The sequence below is a fragment of the Psittacula echo genome (genome assembly GCF_963264785.1).
Source record: "Psittacula echo genome assembly, chromosome: 9".
Lineage (NCBI taxonomy): Eukaryota > Metazoa > Chordata > Aves > Psittaciformes > Psittacidae > Psittacula > Psittacula echo.
Genome location: NC_137745.1, coordinates 4,023,841 through 4,048,192, shown reverse-complemented (window position 1 = coordinate 4,048,192; position 24,352 = coordinate 4,023,841). Strand labels below are relative to the sequence as shown.

Here is a 24,352-nt window from a genome sequence, read left to right as displayed (position 1 = left end):
TACCTTTAAAAAAACACCCCAAATCAGATACAGTTTTTCGTGTCTATAAGCAGCTGGTCTAGCAATGCTATTCTGGTTTTAATGCTAGCATGTAACTATGGTATAAGTTTTGTAAGCATGAATCAAATAAGATACAAGAAGGAAAATATCTGAAGCTTAAAACCTTAACTAATGAAGTGTCAGATAAAACAATATTTAAAAAGTAGGCTTGAATTTAAATAGAAAACATTAATGAGTTATAGTCTTTTTACCAAGGCACCCATGCATTAGTAAAACTAATGTGATTTTGGTTTTATCTCAGTTCTATAATAGGATTTGAGTTTTGGCTATAGTAAAACCGAAACATTTATTCAGATTCTTATACTCTTCATGGTTTGCAACTTCTCTCCCTCTAAACTAATAATGTACAGCAAACAGTGCTGCAGGCGGTTTAGGTTTTTCATAAATTATAGTTGTGCTAATGAGAATAGACTGATAAATGTTTGTTTGTGCTCACTGAAAGAGGGAGGGTGGGAAGCAGCACTTGACTTGATTAGTAACACAATAAGTAGCCTAATTAAATATTTATTCACAGATTAATAACATGTACATACAGGTTAGGCAACAGCATGTGGGTGAATACAAAGCATACACATGCAAATAGATAGAGTTAATCCTACAGGCAGGAGATCTGAGTCTTGAAAGTTAGAAAAACTACTCCAATTATGGCTTGCATCTTAAAAACTTTCATTTCTCCTTTTTTATTTCATTTTAAGTAGAGAGTATTCTCTCCTGTTTGAAGAAGAGAAAAATGAATCCAGATTTGAGCTAGGAATTAAAGGGACAAAGCTGAGAAGCAGTTTGTGATACAGTTCTTCTGTACCTGTTCTTAACTGGTTTTCTTAAATGCCAGAAGTTCACAAGTTAAATTTCACACTATAATGTAGTCTCCATCTTGCTTAAGAAAACCAACCTTCCTGTTTTCTACCTATACTTAAATAATGGATGAATTGAGTTTTATGATCATAAAACACAATAAAGAAATACACTGTCCTGGGAAGGCAAGGAAAATAGAATCATCTTTGCATACTGATCCCAAATACATCTCTTCCACTGAACTGTGCTCAGGTGAGGACTCAGAAGTGGTTCACACCGGTGTAAGCGTATGAGTGGGTGGAAAAAGGGGATCTGTGTTACCTGGCTAAAACAAAGACTACACACCAGTCTTTGTACTTACCATAGGAGGTAGAATGTGTCTGTGACTCTACCAGCAATAGTGTGTGTCAGGATTGCTATGGTGAAAACCAACAAATCACTGCTAACACCTCCCCATGTTTTCTGTTGGCTGGGTTTAGGCTGTTAGAGGAGATACAGCTACAGATCCTTCCCATATTCTTTACTGCAGTATGCAACTGGTGAGATACAGCAACAATAGCATGCTGTGCTTTAAGGATTCTTCCAGTAAGTGAGAGAACTACAGGCAGCTTCCTGTGGAAGGGCTGAAAAGGGCTGGTGTGAATTGCTTGTGCTGGACACTCAGTGGCAGTGTACAGTCACAAGCAATGTTTGACCATGAGCAAACAAAGTTCGGCAACCAGTGTCTAGCGTGTTCACTTGGATTGTTTCTGAGACAGGCCTTTGAAACTGGAATCTGTTGTCTGAGTGGCTGTAGGGTTAAAAGTTTACATACGTAAGACTTCCTTTTTTCTGTGCAGGATTACAGCACACCCAGATCATGAGTCAGTGACATGAAAAGAGGACAACAAATACGAGAAAGATGATGAGTTTTGAGACCTAGTTGGGGCAGAAATTGCACTACTAATAAATGAAATCTTGTGTGGTGCTTAGGAGATAACTAATGATACTGTCTTACTAATCACACACAGAGAATAAGCTTTCTGGAGTGTTTTAACCTCATTTTTGACTTGGGAACACATGTACATTTTATCCTGAATATAAGACCAAGTCCCAGATTACAGTTACGGCAACAGAATCTGTGTTATGAGAAAAGAAAATGGATAAAGTGAATCTTACTTCAGCTGGGGGTGAGACTGAGGCTTCTGCTGTGGAGCAGGCTGTGGAGCAGGTTGTGGAGCAGGAGGTGGAGCTGGCTGTGGCTGTGGCTCTGCTTCCTTTGATAATCGGGTGCTGGCAGGACCTTGAGCCTGGGGACGTGGCTGCTGAGTTGTAGGTCCGGGCGGACGCTGGGGCTGGGAAGCCGAGGGTTTTGCTGCCTGCCCAGGGGGGTACATGCGCTGGGGCTGCAATGGCTCCTGGCTTTGTGATTGCATTCCTTGGGGTTGCACTGGGCCCCCTAGGTTCAGTACAAGAAAAACTTCATAATGTTATAGTATCAAAGAGTCCTTATTAGATCTCATATCCAACACTATATATATATATCCTCCAATGTGATTAACTCTGAGTTCAATTCTATTCTAAATTCTGTTAACATGGACTGCAGTTTCATGTAGGCAATACAACTAATCACAGTTGGTACATTAGTAACTTGTTTGGAGCCCCTACGATTCACTGTTAACATCACTAAGAAGCACCAAATTATCCCAGCAGTAGTGGTACTGACTTAAAATCAATGGAGTTACACTCAGTATAACTTTGTCTCAGTACAAGGAGAAGCCATGAGATAATCGAATATACTAGGTAATACCTATTTCAGCAATACAGCTACTATTTCCTGTGTAGTTATTGCAGTTTTGTTCCTCCAAAGATTCAAAATTATTTGTTATATTCCCCTTAGGTTCACTCTTACAGCATAAAAGAACTTTACACTGACATTTTCCTGCTAATTTAGTCTTTTGACAACCTATTTAACCCCTTAGTGAAATATGTTAAGAGCATTACAAGGAACACAAGGAAGTCATTACTAATTCTTTACCAAGGAGATCTTGCCACTGAGAAGGACATATATTGGCAAAATATTGTATTAAGTGTGAAACTACAGCGTGTGGTAAAGCCTTAGGTCGTGAAACCCACAGCTGAAAGATGCTAAATCATCATACAGGGTGGTTTTTGCTGCTTTCTGACTGAGATAGTGCTGTGTCAGATATCAGTGGGCATGCTGCTCTTAGATCAGATGTCTGCATGTGGTTTTGGGGGCTGATACATGTTCTAACTGAATATTCTCGCATGTGACAAAGCACACAGGCCATCTGAGTTAAGGGGAAAAAAGGACAAGGTGAAATTCTGAGCAGTTTGTTTGGATAACTTTTCACAGAATCATAGTTTTCAGTCAGGGCAAGAGCTTTGCTGAACAGTAAATATTATAGAAGACAACTGATCTAGATGTTCTGAACAGTGGGGAATATTTAGTCTTACACAGATATTTAGTGAAAGTAAAAGACATCTCTAAAAGAAACCCTTCATCTCTGAAAGTCCTGCTGCAATACGTGATTATTATTAGGGTTTGTTAGTTGGAAATTGCTATTATAGTTTGCTCTCCACTTACTAGAGGAGATTCCAGTGTGTATGTGTGAGGACAGCATGTACTAATGCTTCAGTAAGTTTTAATACAGTTGTAGCAGTGTGTTGTGGTGTAGAAAGATAAATAGCACGTACTGAGTGTTAAGGAATGTGCCTTCATTGTTTATTAATTTGAACCACTTTTGTAGGAAATATTTGAAGGTGATAACATGGTCTTGCAACATCTTAATAAAGATCATTTTCTTATTAGTCTCCTTTCACTCAATATTGAAAACCAGAAAGGTTTCTTTCCCCCACTTGTACATACAGGCTTGAATGCCAGAAACTTTACACTGAAGACAGATATAACTTTCTTTTATTGCACATTAAGCTGTACAAGATATTTCACATAAAAGATATACTGCTGTCACATTTCCAGCATTTGCTCACTTTCTTGCAGCTGGGTTGTACAAAAGGCAACAATCATGAAAGAAACTTTTACCAAAAATAACTCAACAAAACTGAACATTAAGCCTACACTGTAAAACATCTGTTCCCTGTTACCCACAATATTGCACCTAAGCATGCTTACATGCAGAGAGACATTTTGGCTTGCTTCTTGTCTGTGGTATGTAGTAATCGTGTGTGCCCTTGTAAATCCTTTACAGTCAACAAGCTGAAATCCTATCTGAAACACACATCTCTTCTTTGCACACACAACTCACCAGTGTCGTGTGAAAAGCACTTGTGAATACTTGTACTACTACATGCAAAAAATACCAACTGCTTTAAATAAAAATCAGTCATCAGATTCATTTCTCCACCCCAGGGCAGTAGGGTTTATTCCTTCTTACAGTGTCTGGAGGTAAGGATTTGTGAACCTGATTCTAAGTGGATTTTTCTTAATATAGAACAAAATAGCCAATGCCATCATTGGAATGATCACTGACCCAGACAAATGCTGATCACTGAAGCAAAATATTCATGTAATTTACTGATAGGTAGTAAACAGTAGCACTCACCACAAACATTTAAATAGCTAATAATTAATTCTCATCTTACCAGCCAGCTTGTACAAATGAAAGAAACACTATGAATGATGAGTCTCACTGATAATTTTTTCCAGTGTTTGTAGGGAAAACAGAAGTAGAACATAAGGCTGTTTTCCCTTTAAACAAAATTGTTTGCACTAAACTCATGGCCACTACTCATCTTTGTACATAGTCAAGATTCAAATTATAGTTTTGTGGCTCACTTGCAACTAAGCTTTCTGGTATGCTAGCAGTGTGTAGCTTGTGAGTCTAGGCCAGACTTCTCACAGCAGATTAACTGCCTGCCTGTGCATTTTTCATAATGCTACAGTTTAAATCTGTTATGCAAAAAGCAGAAATAATTTAGCTACAGAAAATCCAGCAGTTGTCAGGCATCTCAAGTCTTTTGCCATGTTTCTTGTCAAGCAATTACTATAAACCCTGTTTATGTGGATAACATTGGGACTGAATTTTCCTTATAGCTATCTGGATATTTCTAGGTTTAAACTAATAGACCTGAGTTGATAAAGAAAACCACTGACAATTTTGTCTTGCATTCTAGCCAAAGGGCAAGATCCCCAGCTGGTTAAAGGAACCTTGGTTGGTCTACCATCTCCTAACATCTCAGCGTTTGAAACAAAAAGAGCTCTTACAGGAAGTTTAACAGTCCTTGAGGTACTTCCCACCAAATAATCTGGGATTTAACACTTAGGTAAGTATCAGATTTTTGAAAGTCTTTGCATTAGTTTTCTTTAAAAATCTCCATTGATTACTAATTCAGAATAACAACAAAAGGTACTACTTAATCAAAATAGGATACATAAAATACTCACACTTTCACTGAGATATTGCACATAGGTGGCCCATTTACATAGCTTTGTAGCTGATAATTTAATGTAGAATACTAAAAATATGAATACCAGTATGTAAAATAGAAGCTATTTTAAATATTCCTTGGGAAGAACTGTATCTTGTGGAGTCACTAAAATATTAGACTTCCAGTTGCGTCTAGCTCAAATGTTAATAAACTTTATAAAATTATAAATAAAAAGCCTCACCAGCAAATTCTACTCTAGACTTTTAAAAATATCTCTGGATCACCTATATATTAGGTCATGCACACGCACAAAAAAATAAAGGCTATGAGTACAGTGTGCACACACTCACAGAGTAAGCAAAAGTATTTAGATTTGAACCTGGTGGCATTTTACTTAACGATATAGAATACTCAAAAATACTGTCTAACCATCCATAATGTCAGTTGCACTGGGCTCTAAAGAGGCACATTCTTTGTACACTGTTGACAACAGCCCTGAAATCACAGATTTTACAGAGAAAGGTAGGTAAGCATTACACGCACAGACATGAACAAGTAAACAACCAGACGGTATAGTTGACACTGCATAGAAAAAACACAGTCCAGGTCAGCACTGAAACAATGCGAAAATTGAACAAAACTGGTACGTTTGCTTTTAAGATTGGGTGTTTTGATTCTTTTTTCATTTTGTTTTTTGCTTTAACCCTTGCTTTTAGTCTCAATTATTTAAGTAGCCTGGACTTGTTTTGGTCCTACTGCAACGCCATTACAGTCGAGAATGTACTGTAAACAACCTTGAGGTGGTGGTCGCTGAGGTGGGATTTTGTTTGGCTCTGGCTCCTTTAGTGATCCACTCTGGAAAATACATTGGAAAACAGAAGAGAAGAAAAAATAAAAATTAGAGTAACTTAGTTCCAATTTTCTGCTAATTTGTCTTTATTTTCATTAGAAATCTCTTCATTGGTTGGGGCTCAACATATACTTTTAATTTATTCCAGATAACATTTTCTAATTTAGTTGCTGTCTGACATGATATATGAATCCTGGACTAATCCAAAGCCAAGTTCTTAAAAACCCCTTGTTTTCCCCTTTGCAGCATATGATCATGATCTAAGGAGTGCCTTCTCAAATCTTACCTCATTTGTGTACAGTCTTTCTCCTTCAGTTCCTAGCACCTTGAACAACTTTCCTGTCTCTTACTGCTTTTCCTTTCTTTCTTAGGGTAGACCGAATAGAAAATGGACTTCAACAAATACTTTTGTGTAATTTAAGGAATAATTTCTTTTTAATTACATTCACTCTCATCTGGAAGCACTAGCACAGATTTGTTTGCTAGTGAGAGTTTCGCTTTGATTCACTGACTGTAAATGGGCAGGGAGATGGACTACTGTAGGTTGGCTGTTTTGCTAAGCAAAATGAAAGAAGGAAGCAAAACCCACGGACAAATAATAAAAATAACTGAAGTTACTTCATGCTACTCCATCTGACATGTTATTAGAAACACATGGAATACTTAACTTTTCAAAACAGGAGATTTATTTGGCAGTATCCTTTTCAAATGTATACTTGTCGAGAGGAAAAGATGGGCCTGAACCAAAACCTTGGAGCAGAACACCCTCTGGGAACATTAGTATTTGAATCCAAACTTTGTCTGAAGCCCATCTCTAATATTTTGAAAAGTGAAATATGTTAAATCATTGGATAGCTTGGGGTATTTTTAAGGATCCAGAAATTAAATTGCCATCTGTCAAGAGGGAAAAAATCCCAGAATGTATTAAATAGTCAATGTAAAATTAATTAAGCATGTTTCTTGCAAAGCTTACTGGGCTTTTTTTCCTGGTATATTTGTATTTGATCTAAGAACTATAGAAATGAATCTTACAGCGATGTGAACTCCTGCACAGTGCCTAGAAGTTACACTTTTTAAATGTTACAAGACAACAACACTATCATATGCCGCTGTTCCAAAGTGATTTGCTTTAACTAGACAAATAAGAGGACATAGGGTAGGTCCAAAACTCATATTATTCAGTTACCAACCTTCTTAAGACTAAATGAGGAGTAAAAGTGACAACTGTACAACGAATAAAGCAAAATCTGATCCTTACATTAACTGACCCAGTTACATAGTTCTTGATAAGCATCACTGTAAGGATGAAGATACGTAGAAGAAAATTTCATCAGGAAAAGACACAGCCATTAGAAAATTTCAAAGTGCTTCAAAGGAAGTCAAAGTCTTCCCTGTTTTGTTTCTCTCCTTCCTCTAATTTTCTGAGCCACATGTAAAGGTGCCATTCTATCCTATGCATGTTTCAGGCTGAGTGTTTGTGGTATCTGTTCTGTATAATGCAGTTGTGGCACGCTGAAACAATATGCATTTACATCAGTAACTCCTTGGATACTAGGGAAATTAACCCAGATTCTTCCAAACCTTGAAAAGTTGCCCTGGAGGAGATAACTCCTTTCATATTCTAGTACCATTGTTCTGAGGCACCTGGCACCCTCCTCATAGCCTTCAGGGCATCTGAATACTCATCTCTGGTGGTGGAGTGTGACACATGGAGTCTGCCCTTAAAGGGAAAGTGTTAATACCTGGGCCTAAGGACATCCAAGAGTTTCTTTCTGGAGGACCAAACAGATCATGTAACTTCTGTTAGAAAGCATGCCTAATTTCATACAGAGCATTACTCTGATCCCCATGTGACAGACTTCCTACCCTTGCAAAGGGCTGTAAACCCTCTGCAGGGCTCTCTGCGCTGCCAGAGGGTGACTAGGGAGAATCTGAGTGTTGCTATTTTTCTACTAAAACAAAACTACAAGATTCTGTTGCTAAAACTCATTATTAATTTAGACACTGAAACCAGAGTGAAGCAGTTTAAATTCACATCTCCTTTAACAGTAAAAAAACATCTGCAGGGCCTCCATCTCCTCCATGCCTTGAGGCTGAAGCAAACCTGCCATTTGCTTTAGCACTGAAATGGTCTTGGGGTTTATCACACACACCACCTCTCTGACTTGACACGACAACATCACCACTTATGCAACCTGCATATCTCTCCATCTTACACAGAAATCATCTTCTCCTAAATGAAGCCTTCGATAACCCTCACAGAGCTGACTGCTCTTTACCTCCCCACTCGGAAAGCGCTGCTGAAGATGTGCTTCCCCTCATCAGCCACTGACTGCAGCTGTCCTGATTTACCACCCACACATCCCTTTTTTCACCATCTATCACCTGGTGCTTCCAGGAACCTCACCCACACTCCAGGCCAATCACATGGGTATATTGCTTTTGCTAATTAGCCAACCCACCCAGGCTGACCCAAAAAGACTCATTAGCATTACATTCCTAATTGAGAACTCTTACTCATGGTTGCTCAGTGGTCTGGAGTAATCCAGGCCTTTTCAAGAGTCCTTCTTTCAGACAGTCAGAAACCTTGATACTTGATATTAAAGACAGGCTTTGAACCAGTCTTGTTTGCTGCCCTGAGCCAAGGCCTTTAATAAAATCCAGGCTTCTTCTAAAACACCAGCTGTTGGCAAATTAACTACAGACTTACTTCTCACCTCTCCAAGATGGTGTGCCAATGTAATTGTAAGAGCTGCTAACTCCTTATAGGCAACACAGTCTCTCTGAACAGAGATGCTGGACTAGACCTGTCCTGCAGATGTATTCACCCCTCGTGGGTTTTTTATTTTCTTTTTTCCCTTTGTTGCCCAGCCTAGAAGCTCACCCTCCTCCCACTTTCTTTTAGCACAAACATGTTTTCCTGTAGTACAGTTCTGATCTACGAACTTGCCTATTGCTTAGTTCAAACACTGTAGGAATTAAGGATTAGAATGCAGCATCTATCATGGGAAATGACCCTGAACAGATTCTTATTCGGATGCTGAAGAACAAAATTAGTAATACAGAAGACAGAAATGACAGTGTTTAGTATGTTTAGGATTACCTAAGTGAGGTGTGGTAACTGCTGTTGTAAGGAGTCCTTTTGGTTTTCATTTTATAGAACACAACTTTCACATCATATCATATCATATCATATCATATCATATCATATCATATCATATCCAAATTCCCCAACGAGAACGGACTGCTGATGTTGATAGTAACAGTATATAGAACTGATTATGGAAGCTCTCCTTTACCAAGGGGATTTACTGTTTATATAGCTATTCTAAAAGAAAAATACAACCTTACTTATGGAAACCTCTAAGCCACTGCTGCAAGTATACTATAGTGATTTCTCAACTTTGGGTATAACAATTGATGCTTTGGTTGCATAATGGTCTTTGAGAATATCAGCCAAGTTAATTATAGCCAAAGCAGAAACCCCGCTACTTATCTAGAAGATAGATGTCTCCAGATGTCTCTGTGACACTTCCTTCCTTTCCACACTTACCTCAGTCTCCTTTAAGTTTTACGGGCAGAACTGGAGGAAAGAACTGTTTGTTCTTCAAAGCATGTTGTACTAGAACCTGATCAGTGGCATTACTTCTTTTTCTACCTGGTATATTTATATAAATGCAGACTGGATTCATATACACTTGAGTTTTGAATAGTCTGAAGAATGTGGAAATGGGTGGGAGCAAAAGCAGCAACTTGGCAGAAAAACAGCCCTTGGGCAAAAGAGATGCTAAACTGAGCCCCACAAAAATGGATTTTGATTTGGCTGAATGTGAAGATTTTGTGAGCTGTAGGTGCAGCGTGTATCATTGGTTCTGGGTTCTGTTTAATTTTCTTTCTAATGCAATGATAGAAGCTTTTCGTAGGTATTTCAATATTTGAAGGGAAAGCCATGTTTTTCAGGTTAAGAAGTAGAAGGATTCACTGAGAATTGCCAAAACATGAACTGAGTTACATCTCATAAAGGAACAAGAATAAATAGTGAAACAATTAAGTAACAGGAGAAGTAAGAAAAAATGTGATTGCTCAGGAGAGAGGTAATTTAGATAATTTAAGTAGGGTGTCAATAGTAAATGAATGTTTGAAGTGTCAGAGATTATGATAAATACAGGAGCAAGGGCAAGGTGCCAGGTGGGATAAAAGCTAAAAATGAGATGGAGGCAAAAATCAAAGATCTTCCTGGGCTCATATTGGTCCGACAATATATTCTTCATCTCAGAAATCAAAACCAGCTGACTCATGACATGCAGAATTCCACAGCAGGTATCTGTAACAACTGGAAATGTATGAGTTACACTGGAGAAGGTTGAGTGCTAATACTACAGGAATTACACTGTAGGTAAGGAAATGTCTACTGAGGAGATACACAGTTATTGAAGGGAAACCAATGGGAAGGATATAACTGAACTCAAGCAGGATTTTCATTAATTAAGTTGGCACAAAAAACCCAGGTGTGTGCTACTAAAAGCTGTAGATGATACAGAGTTGGAAGACTGTAGACAAAAATATCCTAAAGAAACAATGAAATCATTGATCAGTAGAGTTTAAAAGCAAAAAAAAGAAAACAGCAATTTAAATACAATGTCCAAAATAATTTATTTATGGCCTAGTAAAATGCATCTGTCAGAAATGCAGAGCTCACCTACTGAAAGCTAATGGGAAAGATTGAAAAAACCCAGCATTTTATCACACATTCAGTGAAATATTTGCAGTAGATGTTAGGCATGATCCTGCATGTCACTGACATCACCCCTCCTCAAAAGCTGAAGGTAAGCTGACCAGGCAGATTGAACAGCCTATCCTTACAGCATTTGGAAACATATGGCTTGCTCAGTCTAGCAAAATGAAGGCTTGAATGCAGTACAGTTGCTTTTTATAAATATATTGCAGTGGTGAAGAACTGGACAAAATAAGTTAGACTAAAGGACAACACGAGCCAAGAAGTAAGGGATGGAAGCTGAGTAAAACTGGAAATAAGCAAATACTGTATAATTTAGCAAAGCAGTGAGGTGTTGAAGTGGCTTTCTGATATGAAATATCCAAAAATAAGAAACTCCTTAGCACTTTGTTGCTTATGGCTTTATCCATTTAATGCGTAGCGAGTACAGCAGTGGTCCTTAGCAGCTGGGTCAATCTGGCATAGGTGATGTATCTGCCTCACTGTGTTGCAGCCACGCTGAGCAGGACTACAAAGGTTTTGCTATTTATTGTGTTATATATCCTCTATGGACTAGGAAAAGCAGTGAATCAGACCCAGTTACAGTTACAATGGAGAGAGGTGGTAAGGCACACCTTCAAAGAAGTCACCTTCACCTTGTCTAGCGCAAAGTGGCAGCCAGAGAGGAGCTGGCTTCTGCTTTTTACAGGTGTTTTGGAGTACCAGTGTTCAGCCTTGCCCTTCTCCACTGTGGAAATCTGCAGGAAAACATACTCTCAGAAAAATGGATGCCAGCCTAAAGTTTCTTCATGTTGAAGTTGTGGTGAAGAACCTGAAAATTTAGAGCAGCTTTAGTTATTGCTCTACCAACTTTCCAAACTACCTGTGCAAAACCTACCAAGATCTGCCTCTGAGTGAGAAGGGAAATGGCTGCAAAGAGCAGAAAACCAGCTACACAGTGTCATTTTCACTTGGAATAGTATTTACAAAATGCACTGAAAAAGGCCACCAAAAAGTATTTTAACTTAGATTTTGCAGACTGTTTTCCATTGCTAGATAACTGACTACTTCCTAGAAATAGCCACCTTCTTGAATATTCTTACATATGTATCAAAGTGAGTATCCTGGTATGGACTCACTGCTCCAGTACTGTCTCTGAGATACCCCTACAGGTGACCTCCCTTTGTCCATTTCAGCCCTAATTTCTACTATTCTGCTGAATAACAATAACCCCACCGCTCAGAGATGAGGCTTGTAGAGAAGCAGGATGTTGACTTTTAGGGAAAATGAATTTCTTGAGTAGCATCTCCTGTTGAATCTAGGTCGCTTTCACAACCAATCAGGAATTCTAATGGACAAAGATGCAGCCGTATTTTATTGCAGTTCTTGCTTGAAGAAGCCAGATTTCAACTTCTGTTTTTGCAAAGGAAACATTAAAAGCATGCAGTTGCTCAGCGGCTCTCAGGCAGCTCTTTGCAACAGAAAAGGAAGGAATGTGGGCTATGTGATAGGAGAGAGCTCCCCCTGTGTGCTAAAGCGGCTGACGCTATACGGACCAAGTGCAAGTGGCACAAGGGATCCAGAAGTGTGCAGCTACCGGAAAGTTAAACTTCCTTACACCTTTCTCAGCGTGCACAGATTCCTCTGTGTGACTTGGACTATAAGGGACCCCGTGCTGCTGCTTGAAGTTGTAAGGCATGTTTTGACCCTTGAATGCAGGGACTTTGACCCTGGCTGATGCTATGCTGCATCTGCTCCTCCAGTCTTAAAAGTAAAACAAAGCACAATAGATTTTGCTTGTCTGGTTTTGGGGGGTTTGTTTGTAAATATGGGATGGATGGCAAGTGATCTTTGTGTGAACACGAAGAGATTAAGATCCATAGAACTTCATCTTGAGCCACAAGGATCCATCATTACTGGATCCAACCAGAACTGAAATTCACACTTTGAAACAAGGGAGTCCGGAAAAAAGCTGGAAGAAGCTAACTCAAGCCAAGTCTTATAATCCCTGCTTTATCTTAATAGCACTGTGGCAGAACAGTGGAATTCTAACACATATTTAGCACATGGTCCTTCCGCAAAATAAATGGTGGCAATGACTGCTGGCGAAAGGGACAGAATCCTTTCAGGTTAAACATGGAGTAAAGCCTAACAGCTCTGCTTAACAGGTCAGGATTTAAAGGTCAGAGAAATCAAATTTAAGAGTCAAGTAGAGACAGAGAATGATAAAAAAGAGTAGAGAGGAAACCCCCACCCCGGTGAGAAAGGAAAGGAGAGCAAGGAAAAGCCTCCAAACAGTAAAAGGTATTTCTATTAGGTTCAGCTTAAATAAACAATATCAGAGAGTACAAACAGGTGAAAAACAAGATCAAATAAAAAACCCTAAATTCTGTTATATGACTTTAAAGACAAACCAGAGAGGTCTCAGGCAGACCCTTCCTTTTCTATTCGTGTACGTGGCAGCTGCTGCCTGTTCTCTAAGGATGGGATTACTTTTTTTCCCTTGTTTCAGTTTTGCAAAGGCTGGGTTTGCTCTACAATGGGACGAGGACATGTTTTGAAGTCTTCCAAAAAATGCCTGTGGGACAAAAAGCTATTTCTTCCCCAAGTCTACTAAAAACATGCAGGCCACTCTCTAGTGGTGGGCTCATGATTACTTCAACATTACATGTTTTCTTTGTTCTTCGTACTACTTTGAGGGTAGTCACCACGGAGTTTCAGACTTCTCAAAGATAGTGTCTGCTTCTGCCAATATAACCGGTACACTGTGAGGTGATGAGAAGATCATCTGACAGAAGATAATAAAAAAGGTAACAAAAGCATCATTTATTGTGTGACAAAAAGAGAAGTGCTGTTGTTGTGTTTATAACAAATGGGGAAAAGTACCTATTAACCAGTAACACTTGTTCTGTTCTTCAGTTTTAGCTAGCATTTTGTTACCTTCTGATTCATACCATTATTAGCACTGAGGCTAAAGCACTGTAGGATGCTACAGGTGACTGAAGCCACCCTAATCACCCTGGTCCTGAAGCTTGATTCTGTCAGGTTGCTGGTGGAGCTTTTCCTTTGGGCTTCTCTTCTAATGAGCACTTTTGTGAGCAGCTCTTTCTCTTACCAAGTTTTGCTTGGCTTGTCTGCAGGGACTGTGCATTTGGACAAATTCCTGTTGATATCAGGAGACATTCTGCCCAAATAATCCTAAACCTTTAATAATGCCCCTTACTTTATTCTCTGTTACAGTCTAAATAGCATCAGATCCCTTCAAAAAGGGCATAGTATAGGCACACTTGTTTAGATCTTGGCACATTATTCAAAACAAGCTAAGAAAAATAAGCCGTTACTAGTGTTTCGATTTAATCATCTTCAGTGAGTGGATACATTCACAGCTAACAACCAGAAACATTTATGTAGGCATTTATCACAAGCAAATATCCAGCAAGCTATTTGCCTTACTTCTGTAAGACTAAATAAGCAACAGAATTGAGCAATACATATGTACCTCCCTTAGTAATTACTCCATCTACTGGTACAGGATCCCAGTAAGTATTTTAAAATAGGTTATCTTTCATAATCAGCTTGTTAGTAAAATCTCTGCTCAACATTTGTGTGCTTGTCCCACTGTTTTTTAGTTACTGTCAGTATTAAAAATCTCAGGATGTATTCCCCTACATGAACTCTAGTTTTAATATATTATAACACTTGAATGTTAAGTTCAAATGCTTAAAATAAATCAAGCTTTGTGTAATGAAATAGCCACTATTTTAAATATATGGCCATCCTTCATCCAGCAGTTAAATTCTAAGTCTCTGCTGTGATCTCTGTCACGTACATGAAGAACATCTGCCCTGAATAGGTGTCTCTTACTCAAAAGGTGGACAAAACATCCTTGGTGTAAAAAAGCCCCAACCCCACTATCATTATATACTTGTGATAAATAAACCTGACTGGTGTAAATCCTCCTGGAATGGAGCATGCCTCCACTGTGGCCTGCTACCAGGATGTGGTGAGCTCAGGGTCCATATGTGTTTATTTTCTTCTGCTTTTCTTAATTCCATACATTTATGTTAGGATCTAAAAGGATTAACAGCTGTTGTATTTTCACAAATATAAAATAACTAAAAGGTTAAAGCCTCACTTTGATTCAAATAAGCATCTCCTCTTCCAAACATAAACAGCTAAACACTGTGTGTATATCTGCATCACATTAAGGCAGCACATTAAAATTATTCCGTATTGAAATAATGCAGATAAATGAAATAAATGCATTACAATAGCACTGGGAGAGATTTTAAAATAGGGAGCATTTATTATTTGTTCAAAGTATACCCAATTCCTTGTTAAATGTGACACACCTTCTGGAATACGATGGAATACGTTGCAATGCTAAATAATCCCGAACTCTCAAAATCAGGACTCCCACAAGAGAGGAAGCCACAAGATGTCGCTGGGCTTCACATAACCAACGCTCGCTGCAGGAAAAGGGGTCAACAGAATCCCTTCAGTATTCCCAAAACCTCTTTAAGGTGACAGTTTTCAGAAGGGCTGTTGGCTTCTAGAACCTTCAAAAGGTGTTGTGGTTATGTTCTGGGATGTGTGCATATCCTGGCAATATTCACTGTTCCCTATGAGTTTTATGATGTTTTAGACTCTCTGCCCATAGTTTTAGAAGGCATCTTGCTGCTGCCTGACTGATTTTCCTTTAAGTCACAGCAATAACTCCATGACCATTTTAATACAGAAAGTACTTTGGCTACTAGGGACTGTGATTTAAAAGAACTTATAGGCTGATGGATAGTGTAAGTGGTAAAGAATAACCACTTTTCGTTTGTAGGCACTGGTGGCTGTCAAAATGCATACAGACATTCTCAGGCAAACAACGAACAGAAAAAACCTTATTGATTGCTAATACAGACTACAGAAGATGCTCAGTTAGTATCTACAGAGATCTTGTATATTGGCTTGTATATTGACAAGATATAGTGCTCTGTTTCTACAGGGTAAACCAATGTGTTTGAAAAGGTTAACAGTTAAAGAGGCATACAGTAATACAGTAAAATCCTGCAGACTTTTTCCAGGGTCTTTGTGCCCCCCTGCCCAGAGGAAAGAGAAAGTCAGGTTAATCTCTGGACTCTATCCAGGATCTGGGCTTCCATCAGGCGTTATGCCACACAGATCTGGGTATGTCAGCTTTATGGTCATATGATGCCATAGCTGCCATTTATCTCCTATTTATATGTCTTGCTAAGAGAACGATATATACCACATATGGTTTTAGGGATCATTAAATCATTTAGCAATCTTCTTAAGGCAAGCTGTTATTAAATTACTCCTGCTGCCTGTTAGTATAGATGTAATTACACCAGGGAATGATTTGCTTTGCACCAGTTCAGCAGGATGCTCAGATGCTAATACTGAAACTCTGTATTTACCCTCATTCATGCAGAATGCTTTAGTGTGGTCTTTTAATTTGTTTATTCGTTAGGCAGTCTCTCCTTCCAGACATGAGAAAGAAAAATATGTTCCTGCAAGTAAGTGTCAACGGAGTGTGACAGAAAGAAAAGTCTCGATGGGGATGTTAACTGGTGGTATGAACATAGTCTGGTTAAAGCAAGCAGACTGAGCACAGATTGAGAAGGATCATACAAAGCCAGCCTGCAAGTCATGGCCCTGTTCCTTTTGCCCTAATTAATGGTTCCAGGTATTGGGCAGAAGTTCTTCCCTGTGAGGGTGCTGAGGCGCTGGCACAGGGTGCCCAGAGAAGCTGTGGCTGCCCCATCCCTGGCAGTGTTCAAGGCCAGGTTGGAGACAGGGGCTTGGAGCAACCTGCTCTAGTGGAAGGTGTCCCTGCCCATGGCAGGGGATTGGAACTGGATGAGCTTTAAGTGTTCTTCCAACACAAACCAGGCTGGGATTCTATGAAACAAATTGCTACTTACTGTAAGTACCTTCCCTTATAGATGTATGTATATATATATAAAAAAAGTAAATCCAAGAGGTGGAAGGTAACAGAACTGTGACTACTCTTATGGAAGCCCAAGAACAGGTAATTTGATTTCTCTCTGGAGGTAATACTTTTTTTTATCTCCACTATGCTCACATTTAGTTCAATTTTCTCTCTGAACACTGAAAAATAAAACTGGAGAAAACTGCGGCTCAGATCATATAAGGGGTCAGGGAATGAAGAATGAGTAAGATAAAGAGAAAAATAGGAAAAAATGGAACTAAATCAAACCAGCTCTAAATAGCTGAAGAGAGCTGAGTAAGGGCTCCTTGACCCTAGTCTCCACTGAACATGGTGCAATTGTACTGAACTTCCCTGAGGGTGAGGAGTGAAGAAAGTATTAACACATTCTAGAAAAGAGTGTTAGGAAATCAAGCACTTCATATTCTGCTCTTCTAGGCTCACAACAATTAAAGTACTGTCCTCTCTACTTCTGCCTTGTGGATTCATTTAGTACTGGGGTGCTACTCCTTTTGTTTAAATCAACCAGAACTAGGATGTAGCTGGGAGTGCTGTGCTCTTTGTGATCTTATGTCATGAGGGATACTGTGTGCACAGATTTCCTCCTTCCATTAAGGATAATAAATGCCTTGTCCTTTTGCGGATAATGCAACATGGTCTCAACAGAGCTGTACTGGAATAACATTTTCCTCATAGGATTTTCCTTAGCTTCAATTGCTAACATGACCATAACCATTTGCATTTTATGGTAATACTTACGCACAATGTAATATTCTACGCAGAGTTTAGTTCAACACAATTCATATCATGACCTGATATGCAGCTCTGAATAGATATTTTACTATCACTGCTTAGATGGTTTACTAATTTTTTTTATATACAAATGCTGCTAAAGAAACAAGCATGAAACACCCTGCACTGAGCAATCACCTGCAGGGCTTTGCGAATCTGGACAGCAGAAATTCCGGCAGTGATCCTTCCTATCAACAGATGGAGACAGAGATAAGAGGTTCCACTGGCTACAACACTTCACCAGGTAGTTGCACCTATTGGTTGGCTTTTTGGGGAAGTTTGAAAAAGACTTCTCAAAAGATGTGTCAGAGTATGCAAAGAGGTTACAAAAGATGGAAGTTCAGATTTCCATCATTTTATTGCCTGCAAGTATAGCAGGCTTGTCTCATGGAAAACTTGCATTAAAATTATATTCCCACGTAAAGTCCCATCATATATTTTCATCATGGTTGTAAGTAAAACAAGTTGTCATGGTTTCAAATTAAACAGAAACAACTTAGTTTTTGGAAAGAGTTTTTTGACTGTATGTAGTTCTATCAGGTAGAACTTCTCCAGAAGTGCCCAGGGACTCTCACTTTTCTTCATGGTGGGAACACTTGTAAAGCAGCTGATTACAGCAAAACTGGCAAGCTTTGAATCCTGTCGTTAAGAGTCCTTTCTATCCCAACACAGTTCAAGTCCTGCTGTCAAAGGCACACACTGAACTGCAGTCTGGGACCACCAGGGCAAAGCTGAGACACAGTCTGATGGCTGCAGGCAGGCGGGCGGTGAGAGGTGCAGCACACAGAGCTGCAAAGCACAGCTTTCCTCCTGCACAGGCTCTCTGCCTCTCTGGGTACCAGCAGAACTTGTAGAGTCTGTGCAAGTGTTTACAGATAAATCAATAAAAATATCATGTTCAAAATATCTATTTAAATAATCTCAATGTTTCTGATAGCACAGATTATAGATTTAATGGGTTTAAGAATCACAGGATCTGCACTTCCGAGGTTTCAACATAAGCAAACCTGTTGTCTGAGGTCCCTGCCTTTGGCATTTGCTCCTTCTGGAACTCTGACAGAGAGAACTTTGCTGGCCTTCAGAATACATTGCAAGGCCAATCATTTCCATCAAGATTTGGCTTCCTTGCTCTAAACAAAGACTTATTTTCCTAATCATTGATTTGTTTTCTGATGGATAGTTAATTGGAATAGTGCTGGCCATTGTGGGCAGTTATACATTGAAGCATTCTCTTAGATAGGGTGCACCCAGTGCCACGGCAGTGGGGAGATTATGAATGGTTTTTAAACCCCACACAGGTAATAAGGGAATTCAAGCCATGGCACACCTACAGCTGTACTATTGACTGTAAACTGTTCCTTTAAAAGCAGAAGTAGCAAAACACACAGATTACTCTTTGATATTTATATTACTTTGGTTTCTAAGACCACACATACATATGCATGTAGTTGATTTGGGATAAATTACTGGCTTTGCATTTTATGTGACCTGTAGAAATATGCAGTATCCCCCTGCCCCACAAATGAATGGACTGTATTTCCCAAGAAAAGGAAATAATTTCTCAGATTAGAAAAGGAAAAGGCTGCTCAAAGATGAAAAGCACAGCTTGTTTTAACAGGCTGGTTTTATTCTTGGGAAAACAACCCAGCTGAAAATTAAGTGCACATGAGAAGATATGTGATTTAAAGACTACAGATCTGTTTCATAGTTTTCATTTAAAGCTGGGAAGATTGATGGGTATTTGCAAACAGTATCTTCTGCAGAAACTCAGATCCCCTTTGTCTGTTGTAAGCTGGTAGATAATAGAACAAGGAAAACTTTAAGGAAGCATAGTCTGGTTAACTGAGAGGACAACTACTAAATACTGCATATATTCCAAAGGGATATCTTTGGATATCTTTGATCAGCTGCAATCCAGAATTTTAAGGACAGGATAAGGAAAAGAAGATTAGTGTTGAATAACATCCTTTTGCCATTAGCAAAGGCTGAATTCTTCAGAAACCTAAACTAGAAATCCAACAGACACTCAGAAGCCGGGGGAAAATACTGTCTTCGGGGTCATCCAAAACTTTTTTCTTTAAGAGTAAAAAGCCCTTTTCATGGACATGATGAGTGACAGCAATGACTGAGGAATTCAGAACTTGCGTAAGATGTCCTTGTGTCTTATTTTCATCCTGGACTTACATAGGCAGTTCTTCTTTGGAAACGAGTAAAACCTTCATTTACATGCACCACTGCTTTCGATAACACCAGTAATCACAAACATCCCTCCTCCCTTGCCACCTTTAAAATCCAGGAATGAGACATACACAAGGCATTGTATTTTTTCCCTCAGAATGTGAAATATCAAGCTCTCCAAATGACTTCCAAATGAATCTATTAATGTTACAATAATGTCTATTACTGTTTTAAGTTCTGATTTATGTTGACTTGTATGCTCTAGGCAACTCTAAATTTGACTCTTTGCTTCATTTTAATATACAGCTCATTTACTAGCCCCAAAAGAAACTATAATTTGGTGTAAGGTGATTTATTTTTTTCCCCTCTAGACTTTCTTTTTCAGTGCCCTTTACAATGGACTTGAGTCATGTTGGATGGAAACTTCTCCATTGTATGTGGTTCGGTGGTTGAAACAATTTTGTGCTTAGTTTCAAGTGGCTGTAATATAAATAGAAGCCACACCACTTTTTTATGTGGGATGGTGTATTTTTATAACTTAAAGCATGATGATATATTTGAAGAACAAATTAGTCATTCTGCCTCAAGAACTAGTCTGTCTGAGGTATGCCACAAAATTGGTTTCAAATTGTTTACCTGCTGTGGAGCCTACTGGGAGTAAAAAAAGATTCTTGATTTAGGCTTAGTAATTCCTGTATTACAGTTTGGCTCCTTCTGTTCCTTAACTGATTACCGTGGAGCTGCACTGGTACACAGCAGCAATACAGTCCTTAATAGTTTATTCTCTGAATGGATTGTCATGGTTTGTCCCTTCAGTATATTAAAAGAAGTAGAGGAAAGTTGTAGCTGATAATGCTGCTCTTTGATCAGACCTGCTGCCTAGCTATGAAAATATAAAAGATGCTACTTAGCATTTATACAGCACTTTTCGAAGAATCATAGAATGGTAGAATGGTTTGGTTAGAACAGACCTTTAGCTCTAGACTAGATCTAACAAACTAAATCATCTAGTCTGACCTCAGACCCTTCTCTTCTCCAGGCTGAACCAGCCCAGCTCTCTCAGCCTGGCTCCAGAGCAGAGCTGCTCCAGCCCTTGCAGCATCTCTGTGGCCTCCTCTGGCCTCTCTCCAACAGCTCCACATCCCTCTTGTGCTGTTGCCCCGGAGGTGGATCAGGACTGCAGGGGGGTCTCCCCAGAGCACAGCAGAAGGGGAGAACGAACAGCATCCCTTTCCTCCAGCATGTCGACCGCACCACTCAGCTTGGTGTCATCTGCAGACTTGCTGAGGGTGCACTCAATGCCACTACGTATGTCATTAATGAAGATGTTAAACAGGACTGGTCTCAGTACAGACCCTTGAAGGACACCACTTGTTCCTGGTTTCCATTTGAACACTGAGCCATTGACTCTAACTCTGGACAAAGTCATCTGGCCAATTCCCTAACCATCTAATAGTCCACCCATCAAATCCTGTGTGTCCAATTCAGAGGCAAAACTTTTACTTTTTAGAGCCTTTTACAAAAATACCACTCTCTCAGAAGTTATTTAAAGCTTCAATAAAATAAACTTCACATTTTCTAAACATGGAAATGGAAACACAAAGATGATTTCCAGTGTGAAAGCCAGCTGGTAGCAAGGCTAGGGCAGAATTCTGCATCCCCACACTTCAACTATCAGGCCATGTAAGATAAAACAAGTGAAATCCATCTATTTTCAACCTTAGACACTAGTTTTCCAGTATGCTAAACATATTTCAGGAGGTTCCTAGGTTTGTGAGGTATTTCTGTGAACTGCAGCACACAAAAGTTTATCATGTAATTCATTTCTTACAAGAACAGTAACTATTGTCTTAGTATTCTTTCTGACATTGTCAGGGCACAGATTGTCTATGACAGTGCTTCTTATTATTTCCATTACAGATGTAACTGGAACGAAACAGTACAAAGCCTGGCAATTCACTGAATCCAGTTATCATTTTACTGGTAAAAACACACCAACACTTCCAATTCTTGATTATATCTGGAGATGATATCATTTAATATGACAAACCTATAAAATATGTTGAGAAGTTCTTTAATCCTTGTAGTTGAGGGTATGTCTGCACAGTTTTCCAGCCAAGTTCTTTGAGGAGAACTTTGAGCTTAAAATCATAGAATAAGATGCTCTGTTTCACAATCAAAAGTTTCCTACCTGGGGCTGCTGAGTGGCAGTGGGTCTCTGAGGAGATGGTATAGGAGTTTTGGACAACATTTGGTTCATTTTGCTTACGACTAGTTCAGTTATATGTTGCCGGTCTTCAGTCTGGTGCTCACCGATCAGAGGCATTGCGCAGTCCATGACCTGCAAAATAAGGTCATACGTCAGCTATTGGGAAGCCACCACAGTAAACTTATTCCACATGTCCTTCAAGAGGTGTCAGGTCACCTATTTACACAGTTGTTTTTAACGGAAGTCAAACAGGTCTGTAGGAATGGTGTATGGTACATCAGAAAAGCAAAAGCCCGAGCGCAGGATGTGGGTCAGCAGCGCAGGAGAACAACAACTTTACAATGTCATCCCTTCCCAATCTCCAAGCAATAGACAGGTTCAGGATTACATTTGGGCATACACGCTCTGGGGAACTCCTGTGGGAAGCACAGAGCAGATAAGGAACATGAGATTTCTTGGGCTGTTCAGCGCTCTGCTGAACACCTAAAGGAATTGTGTGTGCTCCAAGTGACAGCTCTGGAAATCTTCTCTCTTAGGTATTTTTGTGGCTCATACCATGTTCATCAGCTGATTAGAATGTGCAAATGCAAACGGAAACTTCATCTTCCCATCTAGTGTTGGATTTCTGCTAGGGAAGACTGGATCCATACTGATAAAGATAAAAATTCCTAAGACCTTGTTATTAGTGATACGCTTTCCTGAAAAGCAGTGTGACTGCAGTGCAGCTGATGCAAAAATGAGGTATTTCTACAAAGAAAGAAGGATATCAGAGAGGCAAAGAAAAATGGGCACATTTCCATTCTAAATGCGCAGGTTACTAGTGTTCAGCAAGTATTCAATTCAGCTGTTCAGATAAGTAAAACTAATCCTGAATTCAGTCACTTCAGTGGGCTATAAGCATTTGTTATTTCTACAGAATACTTGTTACTTCTGCAGTGCATCTACTTGGGGAGCATCTGTGTTTGTTTCAGGGGAAATAAAAGCATAACAACCACAACTATTATTCACAATGACACTGGCCTTTTTGTTTCAACAATAAAAGGATTTAATTCACTCTTGCGAAACCGCAATCCCTTTGCAATACGTGTCAAAGCTATTAAGGCAAGGCACCTGCAGCCCTGCATGCTGGTGTTTCTCATAGGTATGGATCACAAGTGACAGTAAAAATGATAGTATTAATAATTAAGAAGAAGCTGCCAGGCATAAAGCAGTTGGACTACATTAGCAGGAACATACTGTATGGATGTGATTGTATCTGATCCAGTAGGAGTCTTTGTACAAACTGGGTTGTGCCCATCTTTCAGCCTGTGGAAAGCTGCCTACCTGCCAAGTCTCACCCAAGGTTTCTCACCAGTGTAGAAAAGTCTGCAGCAGACACCCATCAGCTGCACTGGTAAGAGAGAAGGCGGTGGGTGAAGAAGGCAAGAATCAATAGCAAGGGATCCTCCTGGCTTCTGCACAAGGCTCAGTGAGTTTTATGAAGATGTTTTAGTACTTCCAAAATGCACAATCCCTATCTCTTTGACTTCAGAAGTTCCTTCTTTATTGCAGGTAAATGGAACCTGAAAAGGTCCAACAGAGTCAAAAGAGTGCTGGAGGACTCTTGCAGCCTCAACTAACTTACATGTAAGTACTAATGGCCAGTGAAAACTTTAAATGTCTCTCACTCCTATCCAATCTCTAGTAAAAAGACCAGAAATAGAGCCCTGCTTTGGGAACTGGCAGGGCTATTTTGGCTAGAGAGGGTGACTCTCAGCTCTCCAGCTGGGCATTCTGCTGTAGGCTGGTGCCTTGACTGTGTTAGTTCCCCAGCTTGTGCAGTTGAAGGGAAGACACTGAAATTTTGTGGCAAGACCCGATCTCAAGGTGTTATTAATGACTGAATGTTAGAATGTGTTGACGGCAGTGTGACGGGCATCGGATGTTTGGTTGTCCAGTATAAAACGTATGATTTTCAGAGAGGGAGTTTTTCCCCCTCTCACTATGTTAACCTTCCCCACCCCTTACCCAGCCACAGAAGCAACAGTTCTGTGTTTCACAATTGTGTGAAGAAAACCTCACTTTGCTTACCTTCCACTTACATTAAAACAATTATTTGGAATGCCTGTGAAACAAATTGCCCCAAGTAAGGTCTGCCAAAGGATCAGACAGGATTAAGGTCTGCAGGACGGGGTTCCGACCAGATTGCTAAGTTTAAATACTTCTATGACTACAAGTTTACATATAAACTTTCTCTAGGAGACATTGCTGTGTTCACCAGAACATGTGGGGGAAGCATAGTTCTATGGCTAAGGATAAAAAAAAGGAAGCTTTGAGAGCTCAGAACTTCATGTCCACTTCAGTAGAGGAGATTCTATGTTTCTTGAAGACAGTATTTTCAAGCGTAGCTGCCCTTTTCACATT

At 39.5% G+C, this 24,352-nt stretch overlaps 1 protein-coding gene across 1 annotated transcript in view; it reads right to left on the bottom strand.

Annotated features, from left to right (window-relative positions):
• The window catches only part of SYN2 (synapsin II), a gene marked incomplete at both ends in the record, with an annotated part of 176,368 nt that overhangs the window by 659 nt on the left and 151,357 nt on the right, over positions 1–24,352 (bottom strand). The window contains 3 exons of the mRNA XM_080625308.1: positions 2,014–2,293; positions 6,039–6,099; positions 21,932–22,081. Of these exons, the coding sequence (XP_080481434.1) occupies positions 2,014–2,293; positions 6,039–6,099; positions 21,932–22,081 (491 nt within the window). The remainder of the gene's footprint in view (positions 1–2,013; positions 2,294–6,038; positions 6,100–21,931; positions 22,082–24,352) is intronic.